Source organism: Neopsephotus bourkii, unplaced genomic scaffold, assembly GCF_033783945.1.
Source record: "Neopsephotus bourkii isolate Nb327-2 ecotype Australia unplaced genomic scaffold, CSIRO-AGI_Nbou_v1 NB_1161, whole genome shotgun sequence".
NCBI lineage: Eukaryota > Metazoa > Chordata > Aves > Psittaciformes > Psittacidae > Neopsephotus > Neopsephotus bourkii.
In genome coordinates, this window is record NW_026901647.1 from 344,455 (window position 1) to 366,553 (window position 22,099).

At 35.6% G+C, this 22,099-nt stretch overlaps 1 protein-coding gene across 3 annotated transcripts in view; it reads left to right on the forward strand.

The window, feature by feature from the left end:
* The window catches only part of LOC133217869 (cadherin-8), a 148,950-nt gene that overhangs the window by 121,155 nt on the left and 5,696 nt on the right, over positions 1-22,099 (forward strand). For 2 of the 3 annotated variants that reach the window (XR_009726988.1, XM_061363672.1), the window contains 2 exons: positions 1,668-1,785; positions 10,256-10,376. Coding sequence is in view for 2 of the 3 variants with exons in the window: in XM_061363672.1 (XP_061219656.1) it covers positions 10,346-10,376 (31 nt within the window). In the remaining variant the exon portion in view is untranslated. Of the gene's footprint in view, positions 1-1,667; positions 1,786-10,255; positions 10,377-22,099 lie in introns of those variants that run through there. The other variant, XM_061363671.1, reaches the window with a different exon arrangement.

The window sequence follows — 22,099 nt, forward strand, 5'->3', positions numbered from 1 at the left end:
ATATGTGGATAGTGTAGTGCCTTACATCTCTGCCAGGTATTTAAACAATCTAAAACTTTTCCTGTAGATCACTGATAATAAAACTGACCTATCCAGAATATGACTGGGCAGGGAAGTAATTGTTTGAAATTCCTTCCTAAGTTGTCTTACAAATTATGTGTGCGTATATCAATACCTGCTAAAATATCTTTACATATGCATATATACATGCATAATTTCAAATATTTATGTTTTGATGTTGCTACTCCTGGTTACCTGGACAGATTTTATTCTTCCCTTAACGCTTGCAGAATATAGAAGAAAGAATGGGATATTGATTATTATTGTACATGTAACACATGCAGGTTGATAGTCCTTTCTCTTGCAGTAAAACCAGTATAAAATACTAGTTATTAGCATTTTGCTAGTGAAGCACTGAAAATTTAAAGTAGAATTCTTAAGTATTTGGGCAGCATCAGACCCTGTTTCCACTTTTTACTCTGTACTTCAAAAATTAAACTTTCAGTGATTCATAATCTGAATTTAATTGTCCAAAATATTATGGGTCAGTTGCTTTAGGCATTACAAAAATAACTACATAAGATGCAAATGGCATTGAATTCAATGGACATGGGAAAAGTCAATAATTCTCATTAAATTTCTTATAAATCTCATCTTGCATGAGCTAACTGCCACTGGAATTCAGCTCAGTGCTGGATCTGGATTTATAGTTGGTTTTGTTCCTACTTCTATGGAAAATACTTGGAATCAAAAGTAACTGAGCCAAATATAAAAAAAAAAAAACAAAACAACAAAATTTGCTGATTATTTTAAAATCCTGTTTCTTCTTTTCATATTTCTGTGAAGCTTTGTATGATTTGAAGATGGTGAATTGCAGTTTCTTTCTGAGTAATGTTGGAGGTAAAAGAGATAAATGGAAGTAAAAACACCTACAGATACTGTAGTTGGTCAGGTAAATTATCTGGGGTGAAAGTTATTTATTCAAAATTATGCAGACTATTCAAGTACTCTGTGCTCTTCTAACCTTAATATCCTGCATTATTCTGGAAAACATTTGCTAATAATGGCATTTTAAAACAAAAGATGCTTTAGTACAGGAAGAAATTAGGTTTTATTAAAATTAAGGAAAAAAGTCCAAAATATACACTTGGATATATCCCTTCTTTTTCAGGTTAGATTGCTTAGCATATAAAATTTCACATTGAAAGTTCATTTAAAAATGTATATATTTATTCAATAAATTAAAAAAATGGTGACAGGGGAAAGGAGGAAGGGTTAAAGATAGATTGTACATTTTGGTCCTGTGAGAAGCATGGGTATATGAATGAAAGACTACCATAGGCATTGGGTTTCTGAAATTATTTTCTTCTTTATTGCTGAATAATTTAGTACTTGCCAAATCAGCATCAGTTTTTACTGGCCTCTCTCACATGCCTGTCTTTCCTTATTCTCTGCCTCCTTGTTCTGGAAACTGTTTAAATGGGCCAAATACAGTCCCTCTTTGCCAGACGTTCAGTTGAAGGCCTGTAAAAGTCTTGCAAGATTATAAATTAACATTGTTAATGTGGCACGTGGACAAATGAGAATGTGTCTGGAAGAATGGAATGTGTTTTTTTTCAATACTGTACATTTATGTGAATACTTAATGAGAGCATTTTCTGTTGAAGGTAATTCAGATTGTCAGTGCTGTTGACAAAGACGATCCTAAAAATGGGCATTATTTCCTGTACAGTCTGCTTCCTGAAATGGCCAACAATCCAAATTTCACCATCAAGAAAAATGAAGGTAAGTACAAAACATACATAATGTGTATCTGAACAACTTCATTTTGAATTGCTTTTTGACTTCCATTTACTTTACCAGTTTGTCCCTGGGCAATTGTAGATAATCTGTTTAATGGTACCTTCATTATATCTCCTAAGCTATTTCCAATATCTTTACAGTAGATAAGAAGAAAGTAAAATGAATACTGCATTTAGATCCAGAAGACAGCTTACTGGCTTAAATAAAATGAAAGCATAGATTTATTGCCTGTTTTATTTCTATTAACTTGAAATTCCAGAGATATGCTATTAAGTGAAAATCTGAAATTATGTTGATAAATAAATGTTGATCCTATGTTGACTGGATATAGATGGGAACATAAAATGAAGTATCTACTAAATCCCCCAAGGAAACACCATTTAAGCCTATTTGTTGTGTGTAAAAAGATTCCAAAGTATTTCAGTTAGGCACTTTTACTGGAAAGAGAAATATGGATCAGCAAAGCCCAGAAGGACACTGTGTCACTGTGCTTTCGGGAAGGGCAAAATGTCATTCTGTAGTACTGTAGAAGTGGAATTACATGTATGATGGAAAAAAATGACACATTTAACATTGTTGAGCGATAAATTTACAACGATCCTTTTGTTTGGCACGCATGTATTTGAAGGTCATGTGAGAAAAAGCAAGGAATGACTACAAGAATGCTATAAATAGTGATTTATGTATTTGTACTTGAATATTCGCAAAGCTTTTTCATCTTGGCTTCTTTTTCTTTTTTGTGTAACACTACCCTCTCAGGAATTTTTGTCAAATTCAGTCTCTTATTTCTCTTACTTGAAATTATGTTGAAGGCAATCCCTACTTAATCCATTACTAATAGGAAGATGTATCTGAGATGTATGTGCATGAGTGTAAAAGTAATGCATGAAATGTCAAATGAAAAGAAAATGCTGTTTTCATTTTTTATTCTAGCTGTTCCAACCAAGAAGAATGATGGCACCATTTTGTTAAATTATACCATAAAAACCTAAATTCTTAAATTAGCTTAAATAGATAATGAAAATTTCCTTTCATTAGATATGTTTTTCTCTTACAGCATTCACAAAGTGTGTCTCTACTTGTATTTATACTTTCATGTAGGAAATAAGTCTCTGCATGCTTTCTGCACTTACAGGAGAAGATATAACAAACCTCTCCAAAATGCGTTTGATAATCATCAGTAGTGTAAGACAAACTGAATTAAGCATCCTAAATGTGAGGTAGTTTGGGTTGTAAGGTACATACTTACATAACTAGTTAGACCTCTCCTTCCAATCTGTTACCCATTTGAGACCCAGTCGTCCTTCTAGTCACAGCTAATGGCATAATTACTGCTGATGTGAGTGGGAGTGAAGAAACTTTATATAAGCATGGTTTTGGAAAATTAGGTCCAGTTTTGTTACAACATTGCCACTTGGTTTTACAGCTTTTAATGCATTTGAATCAGTTAAATGTGTAAATCCTCCTAAAACAACCAATGGAAATCTCTTGAAATTCAAAACCCACTTTAAAAGACTTTCCTGATTTAATCTTTCAGTATCCAAGAATGAAATTCCAGCTATGTGTGCCATCTTTTTCTATCAGGATTGCTCAGCCAGGGATGCAGCCCATGGTTGGTGCTAGAACATGATCTCCCACAGGAAGCAAATACTCGTGTCAAAGCCAAAATCAGGGTATAATTTGGTTGAGGTGAGGTTTCATGCCATTTAAACATTATAAATCTTTAGTAAGTCTTTATTTACTTATGGCACTTAAAACAATGAACTTGACCATGACTTTGTCTGGCATGTGTCTGCTAGGTAAGCATGAGATTATTCTTGTTGAAAAATCTCCAATATGCCTAAAAAACAGAACCCAGAAGTCAAATTTCTCCTTAGTTGTACTGTGAGTGTCTGGGCAGTCCAAATGCTAGCTTGATATGATTATTAGAGGCAATATAAGAAATTTCCTGTAACAAACCCTACTCTCACTTCTGGAGAACTGTGTTGCTGAGGGTCAGATCAGTGCACAGCCCACTTAGGCTTGGAACAGGAAAACATTTCCTCATACTGGTGGGCAAAATCCTTGGCACTTTCATGACTGTGACCTCAGGCTCAACTTTCTCCCATATTCTTGGCCTTGTCAAATTCTTCAAGGCAGGAGGGACTGACTTGATGGCTGGTGAAGAAATGCTATCCTAACCACTTGTGGATATTATAAATGGATAGCATTTTCTCAGGAAACCTAATCTAACCCCCCCCCCCCTTTTTTTTTTTTTTTTTGGTTAGAATTAGTAATCTTTTTCTTTATTTAACTGATTCTTCATCTTGCGTTTCTCCAAAATTCCCTCAGGTGCAGAGATAAAAGTACCCCTCCTCAAGAGCTTCTGAAAAATGATACTAGCCTTTTGGAGTCTTCTTTTGTGATTTGGGTAACACTGTGGCATTTAGCAATTACTTCCTGCTTCCTGAAGTAATGACTTTATCTGTCACTACTGTGCAAACAATGCAGTTTGGCATCTGCCATGGGAAGAAAGCTATGGTGTTCTGCTTCTGTCCCTCATACTAAAAAAGTATATGATGCACATATTCTTGAATTTTCTCTTTCTGTATGGAACAAAAGCATAACCATTAATTATTTTTGTTTGTTGCCTGCAGGCTAATCCTATTGTTCAAACTTTCCAGATTACCCTAAAGCAAGTTCATATGATACTTCAGTAATTAGCTGTGCTGCCTGAATACACTACAAATGCTATGATAGGCTATGTTTTTATTGCCCAGTATGTTTAACTGAGTGGCGCAGCATGTATCTTCACCAGAAACCACAAAAATCCTCCACGTCTCCTAGGACTGTAGTATGTATTATAGAAATTACTGAATTTCTATATAACTATATATATATAATATATAGTTTAATTATATATATTTCTATATAGCTATATATATATGATATATTCTGTGATCATAATAGTATCTGTTCCTTGAAATGATGCATCAGTATCCTTTATTTGTTTGGTCTGTTAATTTTGCATATTTACAACCATTTCTGTACACAAGATGCCCCAAACTGCAGAGGCTGTAGTGACTTTCTGATGTAAATAATGCAAAAATGTGTATTTGAATGTCATCATACATCTCACTGAAAGTCATTTCTTAGCAATCTTTATTTCTCATATCTCCTGTTCTCTTCTGAGCAAAACTGTCAGTTACTGAGTAGTTTTCCTTAGGATTTGTGCCTTAGCTGAATGGGCAGCTACTGATAATCTGAAGTAAAGCAATTCTACTCACTCAAGCTGTTAATGAGAGGAGGGCTGCTCATTTAGAACCTTTACACCTTCCCAACAGAGATAATAAAATTACATAATAAAAATATAAGAAATTAATGCAAAGTAAAAATCATGTTTTCAGTGTTAGTCTTGGTGACTAAACCTGTGACATAACAAATCCTTGACTGCAGGAACTCATATAGACTGACTGTATGGTCACTTATTTTCCACATATCTTCATGCTGGGTTCCTGCTTGGGAGCAAAAATGGGAAAAAAATGAAAATAAATGTTATGTGCAGTGTGCCTGTAAAATTCAAACTGAAAAACCCTTAAAACTTCAGCTGAAAACATCTCATGTTTGGAAGGGTGTTGATACACTCTAGCAATATGTTTGTCTTCCAAAAAGCTGTAGGATTATAAGAAATGAAAAAAAAAAAAACCAACACCCTGACAGGAATTTAGACTACTGATAAGGATTTTGTACTGTCATGGCATCAGCAAAATGTAATGGGACCTTTGGGAATGAATTAGCATTTCTTGACAGACTTTTTTTTTTGGTGAGTTGTCTTCACAAAGCATTACCTAAATTCTAATGCCAATATCTGGATTATCTCCTGCATCCCAAACAATATGCTTACAGCAATACCTGTTTTCAGCACTGAATTCCTAATGTTCTTATGATTTCCTTAGGTTGTTCAAGTGTAAACAGAATTTTGTGATAAAAGCATTTTCACAGATGTAAACATTTTTATATGCTGGCAATGCAATTTTTACTTTCAAAAACTAGCAAATACATCTTACCATAAAGAGACTTCAAGTTTTTCCCAAAGGACATCTGATATTCCATTTTTCTTATGCCAAATTCTATTTTCTAATGGAACAAAACCCGACCCAAATGTTCTAGAGTGCCTTTGCATGCAGTATCTCTTCTGGCAGAAGAAATGGTGCACCTCCACTGTATGAGTGGGATATTACTACTCTCACTAGGACTTATGTAGTAGAAGCAATTACAGGGTTGCTTGGAACATGGGCAGGTCGTATCTTTGGGTTAAGGAAACCATCTTAATAGCATGTGCTTGTATTCCTGCAGAAGTCCAATGGCCTTATAAATAATCAGCCTCCCCTTTCCCTGAAATACTCAATGTCTGCCTGGTGAGCTGAGCTCTGTATTTGAGCCAAACTGATTTTAGTGAGTGCGTAGTAAACAGTGGGGTTGGGTTTTTCTTTTTAAATGGATATGTACTTCAGTAATGGACTGTTCTGCTGGTTCGTTATAATGAACTTAATATTTATCCTCAGCCATGCTTTGTCTACTATACCTATGATACCTATAATAGCTCCGAGAGTATTCAGGTTTAAATGTCCATTTCTTTTGTTGTTCCCATCTAGCAAGTTTAATCTATCACTTATATCTTCATTGTGCTGCCTTGAAGGTGTAGGCAATGTGTCATGTATTTAAAAGGAAATAGTCTGGTATAATCACTTCAATCACTAACTGACTCGTATGACTTTGTATACTATTGCACATCTTATTTTAAAATATTTTCTACATATTATCACCCCTTTACCATTAATAACTATTTCTAAACTACTTCAAAAATAGCTGAAGAAGACAATTACATGCAATATCTCTTTTCAATATCCCAAATAATAAAAAGAAGTTATCAGCACTTTTTAAAAAGTACTTCTGTTTCACTGTGTTTTTAATGTAATAAAACCTAGATTTTTTTTCATATCTTTTTCCTGAAAATAATTTTAGCTGCATCCGTCAAATGCCTACTTGGAGGGTGAGTCTTTTTTTCCCACAAGAGTAACTCTCGCATTAAAATGAGTTTCTTTCCCTGAACCAGCTTCTTTTGGCATTTCTTGGTAAGTCTCTCTGCCATTGTCTCAGTTGCCAGCTAAACCTCCTTCTGTGTTTTTGATTGACTTTTCTTTCCACATACACAGCTCAGAGAGCTAAGAGGTGGCACTGTTATTTCATTGCCCTCCTTCCACTTTGCCCAATTTCAAAGTTAACCCACTGACCTTAGGTACAAATTGCCTTAGCAAGGACATTATTAAACCCATCATTTCTTGATGGATGTACAATGAACATCTAGAGTAACAGCACCCATATGGTCCCTTAGATTTGAACAGTAAATCCTCATACATTTTTGCAGTTCATGCCATCTTTCAAGAGCATTGGCAACTTTGTGGCTGGCATCTGTGCCAGAGTATATTTCACAATGGCAGTTCTTGAGGGAAAGCACATACTTATATATTTCTAATGTGTTTAATTATCATCCTCATTCCTTTTCTAGATCAATAATTAGGCTTTCAAAGTACAACTCTAAAACCTACCAAATCACTTCCTTCTCAGTGCTTTTCTTGAAAAGTAAAATTGATTTGATCACAGATGTGTCTTTCAACCTATAAGTAAATATTTTTCTACCATGTCTTTGAATATTAGTCATATGGAATAATATCTAGAAGACTGCATCTAAAATTGTAAAAGAATATGCTGCATAATCTAGGAAAGAGCGTTGACCAACTTTTCTCTTAAAAGGCATAGTCTTATCACCAGAAATCACAGGGAATACTTGCATTCTGAGGTGCATTCAGTGTGAAAGCAGTAGAGAGTTAAAAATAAATGGTTCCAGTGTATTAAAAAACATCAAACACAAACTAACCTATGATCTGGCACTTCTGTGCCTGTATCTGCCATCCACAGGTACATGTCATGTTTCTCCAGGAGGGTTCATAATGTGAAAAAACATATTATAAATATCATACTATCAGTCTTTTTCTCAGCATGGCATTAAAACTGGAGCTGTTTAAATAGTAAAGTTCAACATTTTTATAAACTGAGGATATCAGAACAGCCTCAATTATTGATTTTTTAATGAATGATATAGTTAATAATAAAATTGTTAATATAAAAATCATTGAAATATTCCTTTTTTAGCAGCTGAAAGATTTTGTTCATGAAGTTCTCTTTTTATAATATAAACAATGTTATAAATTGTAAGTTGTAGAAGTTTAAGCAAGAAAATATAAAGATGCTTTCTGAGTAGAAAGGTCTAAGTTTTATCAAGACAAATCATTGGATAGTTAAGGCACTTAAGCTTCTAAGAAACATTTTAGTTCTGTAAATTCAGACTATTCTGATATGAAATCATATTTTGGAAAACTCTTAATTGTTTTTTGGATGAATACTTATTTTTTTCACTTAAAAAACCAAAATGTGATTTACAGGCCTGAACTACCACATTCTATTTATGATCTGCAAGTTATACTACACTGCTGGGTCAGAGCTCATTTCTATAAATAATGTCTCAAGTGTATCTTGGTCTGTGTGCTGGAAAGCCTGTAAGAATTATGATTTGTCTGTATGGTGATAGAAGCACACTCTCCTACCTCAGCTCCCTCACTATTGGAGCAGGCAGGCAGGGATAACATGGGCTGAAAAGGGAAAGAACAGATTCAAGCTCCCACTTGATTAATATGCAAAAAGTGGTATTCAGCCAGTGCAAATATTTTTCCTGAAGTGAGAAGTTGTGCATTAGCTGGTGTCAAGTCCCTGAAATAATTTGGTTTTATAACAGCGGAAATGCAGTTCCTTGTTTATTACACTAAGGTTCCTTCATCCTTAGTCCTTAGAAGATTGACCTGATTGAAACTGCTTTAGATCGGGAACTATGTTAGATCATTCTTTGTAGCAGGAAATGTAATCAGTTTTCTCATTTACATATCTGACAATTTTAAGATATAATGTCATCTTGTGAAGTAATAGACTGTGTCTAAAGACTCAGAAACATGAGCCCTTTCTGCTAGTGATAAAGTGATAAGCAGCAGAGGTGGAATTCAGTACTAGAGATCTTTAGACTATTCTCAAATTCTAGAAGCCCTATCTGGATGTTCTACATCTTTAGGGCAACTAAGATGATTAAGGGAGTGGAGCATCTCCCTTATGAGGAAAGACTGAGGGAGCTGGGTCTCTATAGTTTGGAGAAGAGGAGATTGAGGGGTGACCTTATTAGTGTATATAAATATATAAAGGGGGAGTGTCACAAGGATGGAGCCTGGCTCTTCTCAGTGGCAAACAATGATAGGACAAGGGGTAATGGGTACAAACTGGAACACAAGAGGTTCCACTTAAACTTGAGAAGAAACTTCTTCTCAGTGAGGGTGACGGAACACTGGAACAGGCTGCCCAGGGAGGTTGTGGAATCTCCTTCTTTGGAGACATTCAAAACCCGCCTGGACATGTTCCTGTGTAACCTTATCTAGGCGTTCCTGCTCTGGCAGTGGGATTGGACTAGATGATCTTTTGAGGTCCCTTCCAATATCTAACATACTGTGATACTGTGAATTTAAAGTTAATGATAACATTACCAAGGGACTCCAATACATCCCAGTAGTGCTCCAGAGTTCTGTCTTTCCAGGCACTGAATGCATTTCAATTTCCACTGTAAGATTTCACATTGCAGTTGAAGTAATATATCCAACTCCTTTCTACTATGCCATTTTGCTGTCCTAGCAAGGTTACACTTTTCCATGGTTGCAGTAGTGTTAGTGCCATCTAGCCTGAGAATGCCAGTGAAAATATTCTCAGTATACACCTTTCATGCCTGATAGCTTTTTGCTTTCTTTCCCCCGTCTTTCTTTACTATCATCACTCTTGACTACATTCTGTTATTCCCCAAGGTTCTGTTTTTCCTTGATGTTGAATATCAAGTGCGATTTAAAACAGCTTCCCTGGCATAGAAGGACATGATATTATTTTCTGAAGGGAAGGTTACATTAATGTAGATGGGAGACCAACATTTTTCCACTCCAGTTTGTTGTGTGCTGCTTCCTTCACTGACACCTGCTTCTGCTGTCTTTCCCATCTTTCTTCTTGCATGCAGATTACTGCTCTTTCTGGACTCCCTTCTAATTAGAGCTACAAAGTAGGTGAAGACTAAGTTCAGTTCCTCTACAAGCATACTTTTAAGCCCTATCTGGATGTTCTACATCTTTACAATGGTTATGTGTTTTTCCCCACTTCGATGGGCTAAAGAGATTAATACTTCTTGATGCATATAGCTGCTCTAGCTGAAACTGAATGTCAGAAAAATTGACTCAGCACTTCAAGGGCTAACTCCTCTACCAAGCTCCTCCACACTGACCATTCTGTCTATTCTATCAATCTGAAACCTTACTCACTCCTCTCCTGTATTCAGGATACAGGGCTCCAGACAGATTCTCTCTCTCCTCCGCCCTAAGCCAGATGTGATCCATCAAGTCTTCATTCAACTGGACAGGCCAACCTGATGAATGAACCAGCAAGGAGGGGGCCATCTGGTAAGCCGATTGTCCTCTTTAGGCATCTTTAGGCTCTTCTTCAACTCTGCTGTGTTCCCCAGCACGTCTGTACTTTTTATAGTTATGTAGCTGACAAAATGTTTCTCTGAGAGCACTCCTGTTCCAAATGCTTTTAACCTTTCAGTCCTGTTTTAGCTTAGCTCTGTGATGACAGCTTCTTTCCAAGCCTCACAAGAGTAGACTTTCAGACAACTGAGAGTTGCATATGCACATCGGAAAATTAGACTAATTTCTAGAGCATCACATCCTTGTGTAGAGTGCCTTTCTTTTTTCAATCATATGAATCAATCACAAATACGTTGCTGTTTCAAGACACTTAAGTAAACATGACCCAGCCCAAAATGACATTAAATGTCAGTGATGAAATGCAGGATGATACTGTGTATATTCAGCATGCCATTATGCATACGTGACAAAAGAGAATTTTATTTCACTCATTCTTAATTTATTATTTTTGCTGCTAGCAACATAATGTTGCCAAGGCGTCAATTATGTTTAATTTTATAAATCAAACTAATTAAGAACCAGATGCAATCTGAGTGAAAAAGATCTGAGGTCAGTGTTGTGCACCATATGTACGACAGTGCTTATTCACGATGAGGAGATGGATTGGACAGCTGTGAATTTTCCTGCTGTAGGAGCTTCATCATGCTCAGCTGGTGTAACATACTTCTCTTTCTCTTTCCAGATTCTTTACCTTTATAATAAAACTAAAGAAAAAAGAGTAACACTGCCAAGACTTTAAAAGACTAAGTAAGGGATACAAGTTTTTGAAAAAAACACATGAAAATAATTTAGTGAGCAAATGGTGGAATGGATGGATCTAACCCCTCCAGGTTTTCTGCAAGACACAATTCCCATAGTGGAAGTGTTCACGGACAATGCCCTGAGTATACCTGATCTCTTGTCAATGGGTCTAATTCACTGAGTAGGAAAATGATGTCCTAGAGCTGAAGGTTCTGGCAGGGCCTCTACCTCTTTACCATCTCAGTCTATTACCTGATAAAGACGTATTGCATCTTAGGAAGTTCCCCTCTGTTTTCACCTCATTGTTAGGTTTTGGTCTGTTTTTAGCTGTTAATTTTTCCTTTGGTTAGTAAAAATCTCCTTTTGTCATTACAACAGACATAAAATATACAGCCTATTTGCACATGGTTCCTCTATTAAAACAGAAGGTATTAATTTTTCACACTTAGCCTCAAGGCTTGTCTGATAAACTATTACACAACTGACATTATAATGTGAATTAAAAAGACAAAGTCCATGTTCCAATTTGCATCTTGTTTTGAACCCGTTACCCAAGTGGCGTACAGGAAAGAAAGTAATTGAGGAGGTGGCCATTACATTGATGATTATATGAACTCTATGTCTATGCATTCTCCTGTGGTCACATTTATTCTGTACCCTTTCATTTCCTCCTTACTACTTTTAAGGACATGACTGTTCAAGAATGGGCTGCATTTCTCTGGCAAGAGCGGATACAACAGTGATACCCTGAAGGAAATACGATTTTTATATTCATTTTGACCAGAGCTTCTCACATCAAGCTTTGAAGAACAGGGGAGACAAAGCTTGAATTCAGTTGGATGGGGTGTTTTGTACCACTTCGTAGGATATTTTCCCTACAAAATCAACTTCTGATTTTGTAATTTGCATGGGTGGTGGTGGTGTAAAATGAGTCACTTTGTTGTTCTTTAGTTAATTCTATCTAATTAGGATCTATTCTATTTGGCAATCATCCAGTAATTACTCGTATATTTATATAATTATTAGTATTTAGTATTTGTATAATAAATATGCCTAGAAGGCAGTCCATTCAGAGGGCAGAAAAGAAAAAGTACATTATTTTACTGAATACAAAGATCTTGCATACTGAGCCAAGTGCAGAAAGTAAATGAAATGCTAAGTTGACCTGTCTAGTCTAGAGAGAGTTTGCATATCCTAAAATTATAGGATATGCATACTTGGTAATCAGTGCTGATTATAGAGGGAGTGAAGATGGGCCCCTGTTTGAAGTGAGATAATAAGCCAGCTTGTTAGGCAGAGATAAATAGAAGAACTTCAAGAAAAGGACCAGATGTCTGCCTGATGGTGTTGAAGAGGGAGAGCTAGCAGGGTCCTCAAAGGTAACATGGATGGATGGACACATAGTGAGGATACAGTGAATCAGCAAAGCAGTGGTAGCTGTCTGCCCATATTAAGATAGCAAAGTCAGATCACCCCAGTTTGGCCTAGACTGTGGGCTCAAGTAGCCAAACTTCATTTTTGCTGTAGGCTAAGGGCTATGTACATTCTTGAGCAGTAACTGTAACACTAATTTTTGTTTACTGCATCTTAACCTATAATAAGTCAGGAATAAAGTCTTATCAAGTGGAGGTTTGAATGGAGTTAGGTATTGAAGTCATAAACCTTAAAATAAGCTTCAATCATAATCACTGACTGTTGATGAAAGTACTCTGCTGTATTCTACAAAAGGATGGACTGTCTTGAACCTGATCGCTGACTTTTTAATTTTCTTTACTTTTTAGAATGTAATAAATGACATAGTAGTTTCACACTGCTTTCAGAAAAACAGAACTTTTGGGGTTGGTTTGTGTTTTGCTACGAAACTTTCATTCAGTCTAACCTAAATTTAAAGCTAAAATCTAGGTTATAGGGAATAATAAGAAATAAAATAAAAATGTTTCATGTAACCTTTTTGAACCTATCAATCCCTAACCTTGCTTAACTCCGTCATGTCACTTTCTATAACATTTTCATCTATTATATGACCCTTCTGTAACTTATACAATGTTCACTCTAATAGAGATTAAGAACTTGTGATCTAAGAGTAGTCTACAGAAATTTTGGTTAAGGAACTATTAGAGTTCAGAATAGTTCAAAATACTTTTGTATAGCTTGGTTACAAGTTTCCTGTATGATTTTGGGCAAGTCATTTAATCACTGTGCCTGTCATTGTGCAATGCATACACTGCAGACATTCTTTTAAAACATTTATCTGACACTCACATATGACATAAATGGCACCTATTAGCGGCTCCCTATGGGTTGGTAAAGATTGATTTTCAAGAGTGCTTTATGGCATCTCTTCATATTCTTCTGAAACTCCTAGTTAGAAAACACGTTCAAGTTATTCTGCTGCTCAGGGAAGGAAATGGTGGAACCCAGTCTAATGACAGGTGTAGCTAAAGCATTGTTGTATCTTTGATAGAAGCCAGAATAGTAAATAAGGTGAAGGTAGTTCTGACTCGATTCTACACTGTACATCTCCTTCTCCATCAACTTTTATCTATCCTGTAACATTAAAACTTCCCTCTCTGCGCTACAGTTTTCTGTTTTAAAATGAGAAAAATAATTTTTTGTAACAAATCAACTTAATCTTACTTTGTGCTTGTCTTCTGATAACATGCAAGAAAAAAAGAAATATTTGCTAAAAACTTTAGAGTTCTAATGCAGTCTATCTGTCAGAACCACTTGCTTCAAAATTTTGTATGAAGAGCTTCGGTTTTTCTAGACGAAAATTCATTTTCTTAATTTTTTTTTTTTCTTAGTAACGAAGCATATATCTTTCTCAAATTATCTGTTATTTTTTTGGGTTTTTTTTTCTTTTGAAATTTTTTTTCTCATGATCATGGAGGGGTTTTGGCACTTTAAGATGTATTCTTCTTTGCCAGTAAAATTGTCTGGTGTCTTGTAATACTTTTACCTGATCCTGCGTCATATTTTTATTGCAGCTTCTGCCTATGAACATCATTTGTACTTTGTCAGACACTTCATCATGAATTAGAAGACAACAGGAAACAATTTTACCTTGATATGGAAGTTGTTCTCTTTTAGCATAGAGATGCATTACATATTTGTGCCTTGTAACTTTTCCACTTCATAAAAAGAGGATGAAAGTCTTTCTTTCATTTTGTCAAAAGCGCATTTCATTTGTGACTAACAAATGTTTTACTGTTTGCAGAATCTCCCTCCTTGGAGATAATCAAAATCTGCCTGGACACATCTGTGGGCTCGGTAGCTTTGCTTGAGCAGGGGAGTAGACCAGATGACCTCCAAAGGTCCTTTCCAATATCAATCATTCTGTGATTCTGTAAGAACTCTAGAGCACCTTATCAACTGATGCTATAGTTTGCAGGTGTTTACCAATATAATCACTGACTTTGTAATATTACTTCAGCAGTGAGGCAGAATTCAAATGCTGAGATCTTTCCCTGGCTCTTTCTTTCTTCCAAGCTCTGTGTTGTGTCATGCAATGTATATACCGAAGTCAGCATCTTGAAGTATGTCTTGGTCTTGAAATTTAAATGCATGTGCACATGTGTTCCTGTGGCTCTGATTTCATTCTCAGGAATCTGGGTAGGCTGCATAACATTCACATGGTTTGCAGAAATGTTCCCAAGAGTGTCTGGAACACTTCATTTAAAAACGTTATACTACCTATTCCACTCTATAGACAGGTAATTGGGCTTTTTCCACTTCCTGAAATTTCTTCTGTGGATGAATTTTGCTGTTCCATGCATTTCAAATGAGTGTTAGTCTTCACCATAGGAGACATGTCTTCATTGAGAGGTGCGAATATAACAAGACATTATGTGTATACTTTGGGTGTAAGCGGAGGTATAAATTACTGCCATTAATGGCCTGGTGGTAACAAATTGTTATTGTTATACATAATCTGCATATCTGAATGTCTTCAAAAAGTCATTATCATGCTGCCTGTGTGCCCAGGGGCAATCTTATACCATAGCATTTCAGTCTTTCAAATTACAAAAAGCTAATATAACTCTCAATGACATTTACAAAAATGCATAATGACACTCCTTTCAGTTCTCTCACAGAAATTATTCTCAGTGAAGTTAAAGGGAATGTGTATATTAGAACTGCAGGATCTGGTGCTTTTTAAAATCAAAGCCATGTTTTTTCTTAAGTGGCACCAGCTGAAGAAAATGTTGAATAATTTTATTTTATTTTTTTATTTATTTTATGACTTAAAGTGCCTCAGCCAGTGTAAATTGTTTTTAACTTTGAATGCTCTTTGGCAGATAGTACATGTGCTAAATTTCTTCTCATAGTAAGTTGTTATGTCAGATTTATAAACCCCTGAAAACTGGCATTTTTTAGTGGAAGTGCTGACAAGACCTTTATAACACCAGTACAAATAAGCAGCATTCCAATAAATGCTGACTGTTGTATTTATAGCCTGGCAGCTGCTTTATGCCACTGTATTTCAAGGTGAACATTATAAAAAAAAGTAATAGCATAATAGAAATACATTGTTATGGCTTGAATTTGGTTCTGTAACTGTTACAACAAAACTTAAAAGTGGTTGATGTGTCCAATTCCAGATTCAGTTTTAAAGGGCTGTTATATACTCTACTGGTAAATTGTTTTAAATTCTTGCCATGTGAATGCATATGTTCCATTGAGTATGGGAACAGAAATGACAATTATCATAGCATGGAAAAGTGGATGTGAATTTGCTTAGTGCAAAACTCTCTTAAATGCCAAGAACACATCACATTTAAAAACAGTAAGTTCCTGCTTAAGTTTTATTTTTCTTACTATAATATTCATAGTTTACATGATAGAAAGAAAGACTGAATTCACATCTGTTACTGTCTTCATAGACTCTGAGCTTTCCAGACCCTAGCAGTAAGTCCGTGAAATAAGAATTGAAGGATGTGTTTGAAGTGAAGGTGAAGAACATAGGATGGGATTCTTAGAACTTTTCCACCACCTACCAAGCATACTATAAATTTAATTGAATCTGCTTGAGATTTAGCATAAGAGACATAAGAGAACCCCAAATCAATGTAATGTGTAAAACTGTAAGTCTCACAGTGACCTAAGGTGCTTAGTTACCTATCTTTCATTTTTTTCCCCTCCTAGAGTGCACTTGAATGTACCCATTCATAGAAAGAATAAGAGTAAGGATCCATTATTCCTAAAGAGAAATAGAGTATCAAAGCTTTGGAATATTCTGGGATGGGCATTTATTTAACTTTGCAGCATTTTGTTGGAATCTGGTAAAACAGCAATGGAAAGTTCTTGGTTCAAATGCAAAATATAGCCGCTATTTTATCAAAGCATTATAAAGCATAATATTACTTTCTGAAACTTTTTGGTTAAAATAACAAGATAATAGAATTATCTACAATATGTAGATTTCAAAAATGATCCATCAGTCTATTCAAATTGCTGTGTTAATAATGTATTTTTAATGCTAAGCACATTTGACAGCCATTTCATCTCTCTTTCTAAACTAGAGCTTGGCAACCTGCATTAATTCTTACACTTTACAGATGTAACAATCAATGCACATGCCATGTAGTGATGTGATCCGAATAAAGTAAAGCATGTCAAAGCAATGTGATTATTAGTAAACAAGTTTGTGAATGGCTTATTGAATACAGAAGAGAAAAATGAGAGGCAAAAGCCAGTGCTGTTTTAGTATATCTTACATCTTCACTGGCGTGAATTTGCTTCAGATTATGGGAGTGTCAATCATAATGGCATCGGGGGATTCAGAAAAGATAAACGGGTGCAACATCAGAGTGGGTGAGATTAAAATCAGGTCTACTGGGTACAGTTCAAACAACTGTGGAAACTGTGTAACAGACCCAGAGACCAGTTTCCTGGTTTGACTTGCCTGAAGCATCTGTAAATTAAAAGTAGAGAGAGGTAATTAATTTCCTAATTATTTCTCCATCCTGTTAACAATAAAACTAGTATTGTTTCAGACTCAGTGCATGCTTTACATCGTCATTTTTTTCAGCAGGGCTGTTCTGCCCTTCCTTGAATGGGTTAAAAAACCCAGGTACAAAATGTAAGAGTTGGTGCTGGATTGTAAGTGACCATATAGATATGTTTGATTACAGCTCTGCTGGACTAAAGGTCAAAGGAAAGTTTTAGAATACTTAAGAGACAATTATCTAAAGTTCAGACTTTTCCAAAGGAATAGAACTAGAAATTATACAGACTATTATCTAAAGTTCACAATTTTCAAAGGAAAAAGGTAGGAGGAAATTCTTATTCCGCACTTGGCAGTTAATTTGTCTGGGGTTTTTTATTCCATCAAGAATTTATTTACTACAAGTTCTGCATCACAGTAGTATTAACATGATTATTTCACTTTCCAAGAAATTTTAACATATGAGAATGATGTATTCTTATGCATGATTAAATATTACTTTGCTCATGATTCAAAATTCCCAGCAGCACATTTTATTTCTGCAAAGGAATACATGACCTGGAAATGTGTTTAGTTTTATACTGATTAGTTAATTCAGCAGTTCAATTCAGGCATAAGCTATTATTATTTAGGCACATTGGCAAATAAAAAAAAGATAGCATGGTAAAAAAATAAGTGACATTTTGCAATTTTCCTCCTCATAAGTACATTTTCTCCTATGAAATACTTGTTTTCCTGTGTTTGTCAGCATTTTAAGGGCTTCCAGAAAGTCCTGGTCTCTGGAAAGATAAAAATGCATTTGAGTGTTTGCTAATGTGTCATAGGAACGTTTTGTGAATTGCCATTATATGTGTCAGTATGGCATGTGACATTATGGTGCGGGAGAGACAGTTTGATCAGTCAGCTGAATTTTTATAGCATAGAAACTTTTTTCTTTTCAACCTGATGTGTGCCATCAAATTTGATAGCAGTCATCAATCTGCTTTTTTGAGGACATCACAAATTTTTGACATTCATGAAAAGCAGGTCAGTTTGAAATACCTGTGAATGCTTCAGTGCCCATATGGTTTGACTATCATAAATCAGGCAAAATATACTATAAAAGTGGCCTCTTTTATTTTCAGATTATTTTATAAGCCTTCTACTTGAATAGAACAGTTATGCCTTTACCATACAGATTAGGCAAAGGATCATCTTTCTTGTAAACTGCTCTTAACAGGATTTTGTTTGAGACAGTTATCAAGGACAAACTAGTATATGTGTAAAATACCGCACATGACATAGCTGTGTATGTATTAGCATATACACATTTCTGAGTTCCCATGCAAATGGGAATAGAAATGACATGCTAAGTTTACTCATGAAGCAAAATTACTATACTAATACTGATGAAAAAATAATTGTTTTTCATTTACTGATGACTGACAGATTTATAACATGCAAACTCAAAATTGTACACTTTCAGTCATGTATTCCTTCAAAATGTCTTACAGCCTGTGGCAGAAACAAAAAACAAACAAACCTGTGTTACATTAACACAGGTGTATCTCTTAAAGCATTTAATGCCATTTTCATGGAAGCAAGATACTGAGGCTTCTAACTTGGACTTAAGCACAGTCTGAACCATACAAATCCATTTTTCAGCTCGGGGACCATCTCAGAATAGTGTTCTTTTACAAGGTGAACACTGCTGGGAGTATGGTTTAAGTTACCACTTCTGGCTTTTGTACTAGCTCAGAAAGCAGAAAGGAGGTTATGAACATCCTTTCACACTGCTTTTCTGATTATCAGAATAAAAAAAGGATTTCAAAACAGTTGAGTTGACAGAGACCTATCACATGTGGGACTCTGAATAGTGAATTGTGCTCCACTGATGGTCTTGTTTTTGCGGTATGACGCTAGCAATCTAAATATGTGTTATTTGTAAATTCTTTCATAGAAAGGTATGTATTATTGAGAAAATATGCAAAGAATAATGATTCAGGTATTGTTTATAGCTCAGGAATGTATATAGAGTTGCCATATCTTGGATAACTCTATTAGTCTCTAAAATAGGGATTGCAAACTTCCCTATAGTCCACTATTTCTCTGTTGTTAGGTTTGGATTTTGAAGAAAACAAAAAATACCAGTATTACTACAGATCTTTTGAAAATCTGTGTTCAATGTTGCAAGGCCTCCAGTACTGAATAGTAAGTTTTACAGGAGGCACGTACATGAATTCATAGTTATGCAAAGAGCTGAAACACTATCTTAACATTCTCCAGAATGTTCTTTTCTAATGCATTTGCAGATGATTGCTAAATACTATATAGCTGACATTTCCCAGAATGTCATATGTTTTGTTTTTCCTGCCTGTACTTTGGTTGTTTCGATGGAAATCTTGATGAGGATATCTTAATTACTCGGTTATTTCAAGTTTTCATGTAAGAATAGATGCCATTTATGAACTGAGAAAGGAAATGAATAAGCTGTCCTTGTCTTTTTGTAAAAAAAAAAAAAACAGGGAGTATTACAGTAAGGACATTCTTGGTGGTGTTCTATTTGTGCCAGACGACTCAGTATTACAGAGAATCTGTTTTAGACTAAGAACTGTACACGAAAAGGTATCTTCAGTAAACATGAAGAAATATATATTTCTGTCATTCTAATGTTTCCAGCTGCAAAGTTTCCAATTAAAATTATTTCTTCACATAAGTACATCCAGCATAGATAACAATTTCCACCACAAAGTCCTTAATACCATTAATGATTTGATCTTTCTGAGAACATTATAAAAAGGATAGAAAAAGAAAGACAGCAAAAGAGCTACGTAGGTTTAAGGTTACACAGCAGGGAAGTCCACTGATCTCAAAATATTAAAGACTGTGATGGAATTAAAGAAACACAATAAACTGTGCAGAGAAAACGACACTTGGATGTAAACTGACTGCTTCTGGGTTTTACTTTTGTCCTTTCATTTTATTGTCTGACTTAAAAATTGCAGCATGCGTTATTGTACAAAGGGGAAGAAGTTGACCCCTGCCTGATAATTTCACATCCAGATTGATGTTGATGCCATTAAAGTCATTCATGTCCACTAAATCCAAAAGTTGCTTTGTATTAAATTTACTTCTTCCCTCCCCCCCTCCCCCCCCCCCAATCTTCCATCCAAGAACCTCAAAAGAGATTAGGGGGTCTTGAGAACTGTTAGCAATCTGCAGGAAGCATCTGGCCCTGTGGTAAGCATGTCCTTGGTTGTGGTTATTCAAACTACTTCTGTTTCGAAATCACATTGGATATCTTGTAAAGCCCTTCTGCATTGTCCTACTTTGTTCCAGAAGCAAAGGAGATATTCTTACAGTTTCTTTCATGGTTGTTTTGCAGATCTGCTTGTAAACATCAGAAACTTAGAGTCACCCAGTGATCTAAACAGTTATTAAGATCACTTATCTGACACTATTCCTTAAGCCCGCAGGACACAATATAGCTGCTCCAGTTAGTACTGGACTACCATCAGTAGATAAATGGCATTTAATTAATCATTAGTTAAATGGCATTTAATAGGACTATGGCATTTCAGTGGACTTCTTCAATCCCTTCCCCACATAGAAGGGTCCAGAATTCAGGTAGGCTTATTTTGACCAAGAATGTCAAAGGACCTCCTGAATAGAATATACCTCGCTGACTTTCTCTCTCTCTCTCTCTCTCTATATATATATATATATATATATATATATATATATATATATAAACTTGCCTGTGGCAGGTTTCCTCATAGTTTTATGAGCAGAGAGGTGTTCTTTTTTTCTGCATGTATTTTTCCTTGTTTTGCCAAAAGAAACATGAAAAAATAAATAACCTGAACAGCGCTATAATGAAGGATCAGTGGGTTAATTGGAAAGATGAGTGAAAAGTGATTGTCCCCTCTCCTGCTGAGCACCTGCTGCCAAGTTAATTCATGCAGCAGTGCTGTAGGTTGTTCCTGGAGAAGATTCCTGCTGTTTTGTCAGCTATGGGGAAGGGGAAAGTCCACAGAGAGGAGAAAGAAAATCAGGTAACTTGAGTTTATTGCTAATCAGCTGCTAGGATTTATTTTCACGTCCTAGGAAACAACTAAAACATCAATGAGAGAGTCATTGCTCTTCACTCACGAGTCACATCTCCACCAAGGTATATATTTTAGGATATAGCAAAGAAAGGGAAGGACTTTGTTGCTGAACAGAGTTCCCAAGGCAAAATTGGATACTTGCCATCCATTGGCAAAACAATTTGGTCATTTCATTTTGCTTTTGCTAATGACTGCTTCTGATTGACAGTTTCTTTCTGGGCACAACAAATTCAACTTCAGTCTAACACAGCAGTTTTTAGGAGAAAAAAGAAGTAAATATCTGTAAAAAATCTGTAAAAAAAAAGAAAAGGTTACTCTCTTCTCTCCTTGTCTTGTATCTCTCTTACATAGTAATGACTGTTCTGCCATTACAACTTTGTTTACACTTAAATAAATAGTTCAGGTAAATGTCCCAAATATCTTATGTATCTTTATCTCATTTCTTTTGAACTTGAATTAGTAACTGTTACTGGTACCAGGTACTTTCTTATACTCAGCATAGCTTCACTGATTGGCAAAAATGAGCACCTTATTTCCTCCATCTCTCCTCCTTCCTTTTGTTTTTTCTGCCCTCTTCTATTGTCTCTTTATAAGACTCTTCCTTTTCTACCTTGTTTTACTCTCTGATTCTGGCTTACTAGAATTTTCTGAACTAGGCAGAGCAGCAGTGAGCATGTCAGAAAGGTGGGAGGATCTGAAGCTGTACCCAACAAGAGCAGCTTCTTTTTTTTTTTTTTTTTTTTTTTTTTTCTTCCGAAAGCAGTTGCTTTATCTCTTTCATATCTGCAAAGGGCACGGATGCTGGGGCTCGGCGTATCAGTCCTTTCCTCCAGCGGGGACAGAGAAGGACTGTACCAAGCTTACAGGAAGGAACAGGCTGTATCAATTCAAATTTCTAAAGCACAAGTCACTGTGTAATA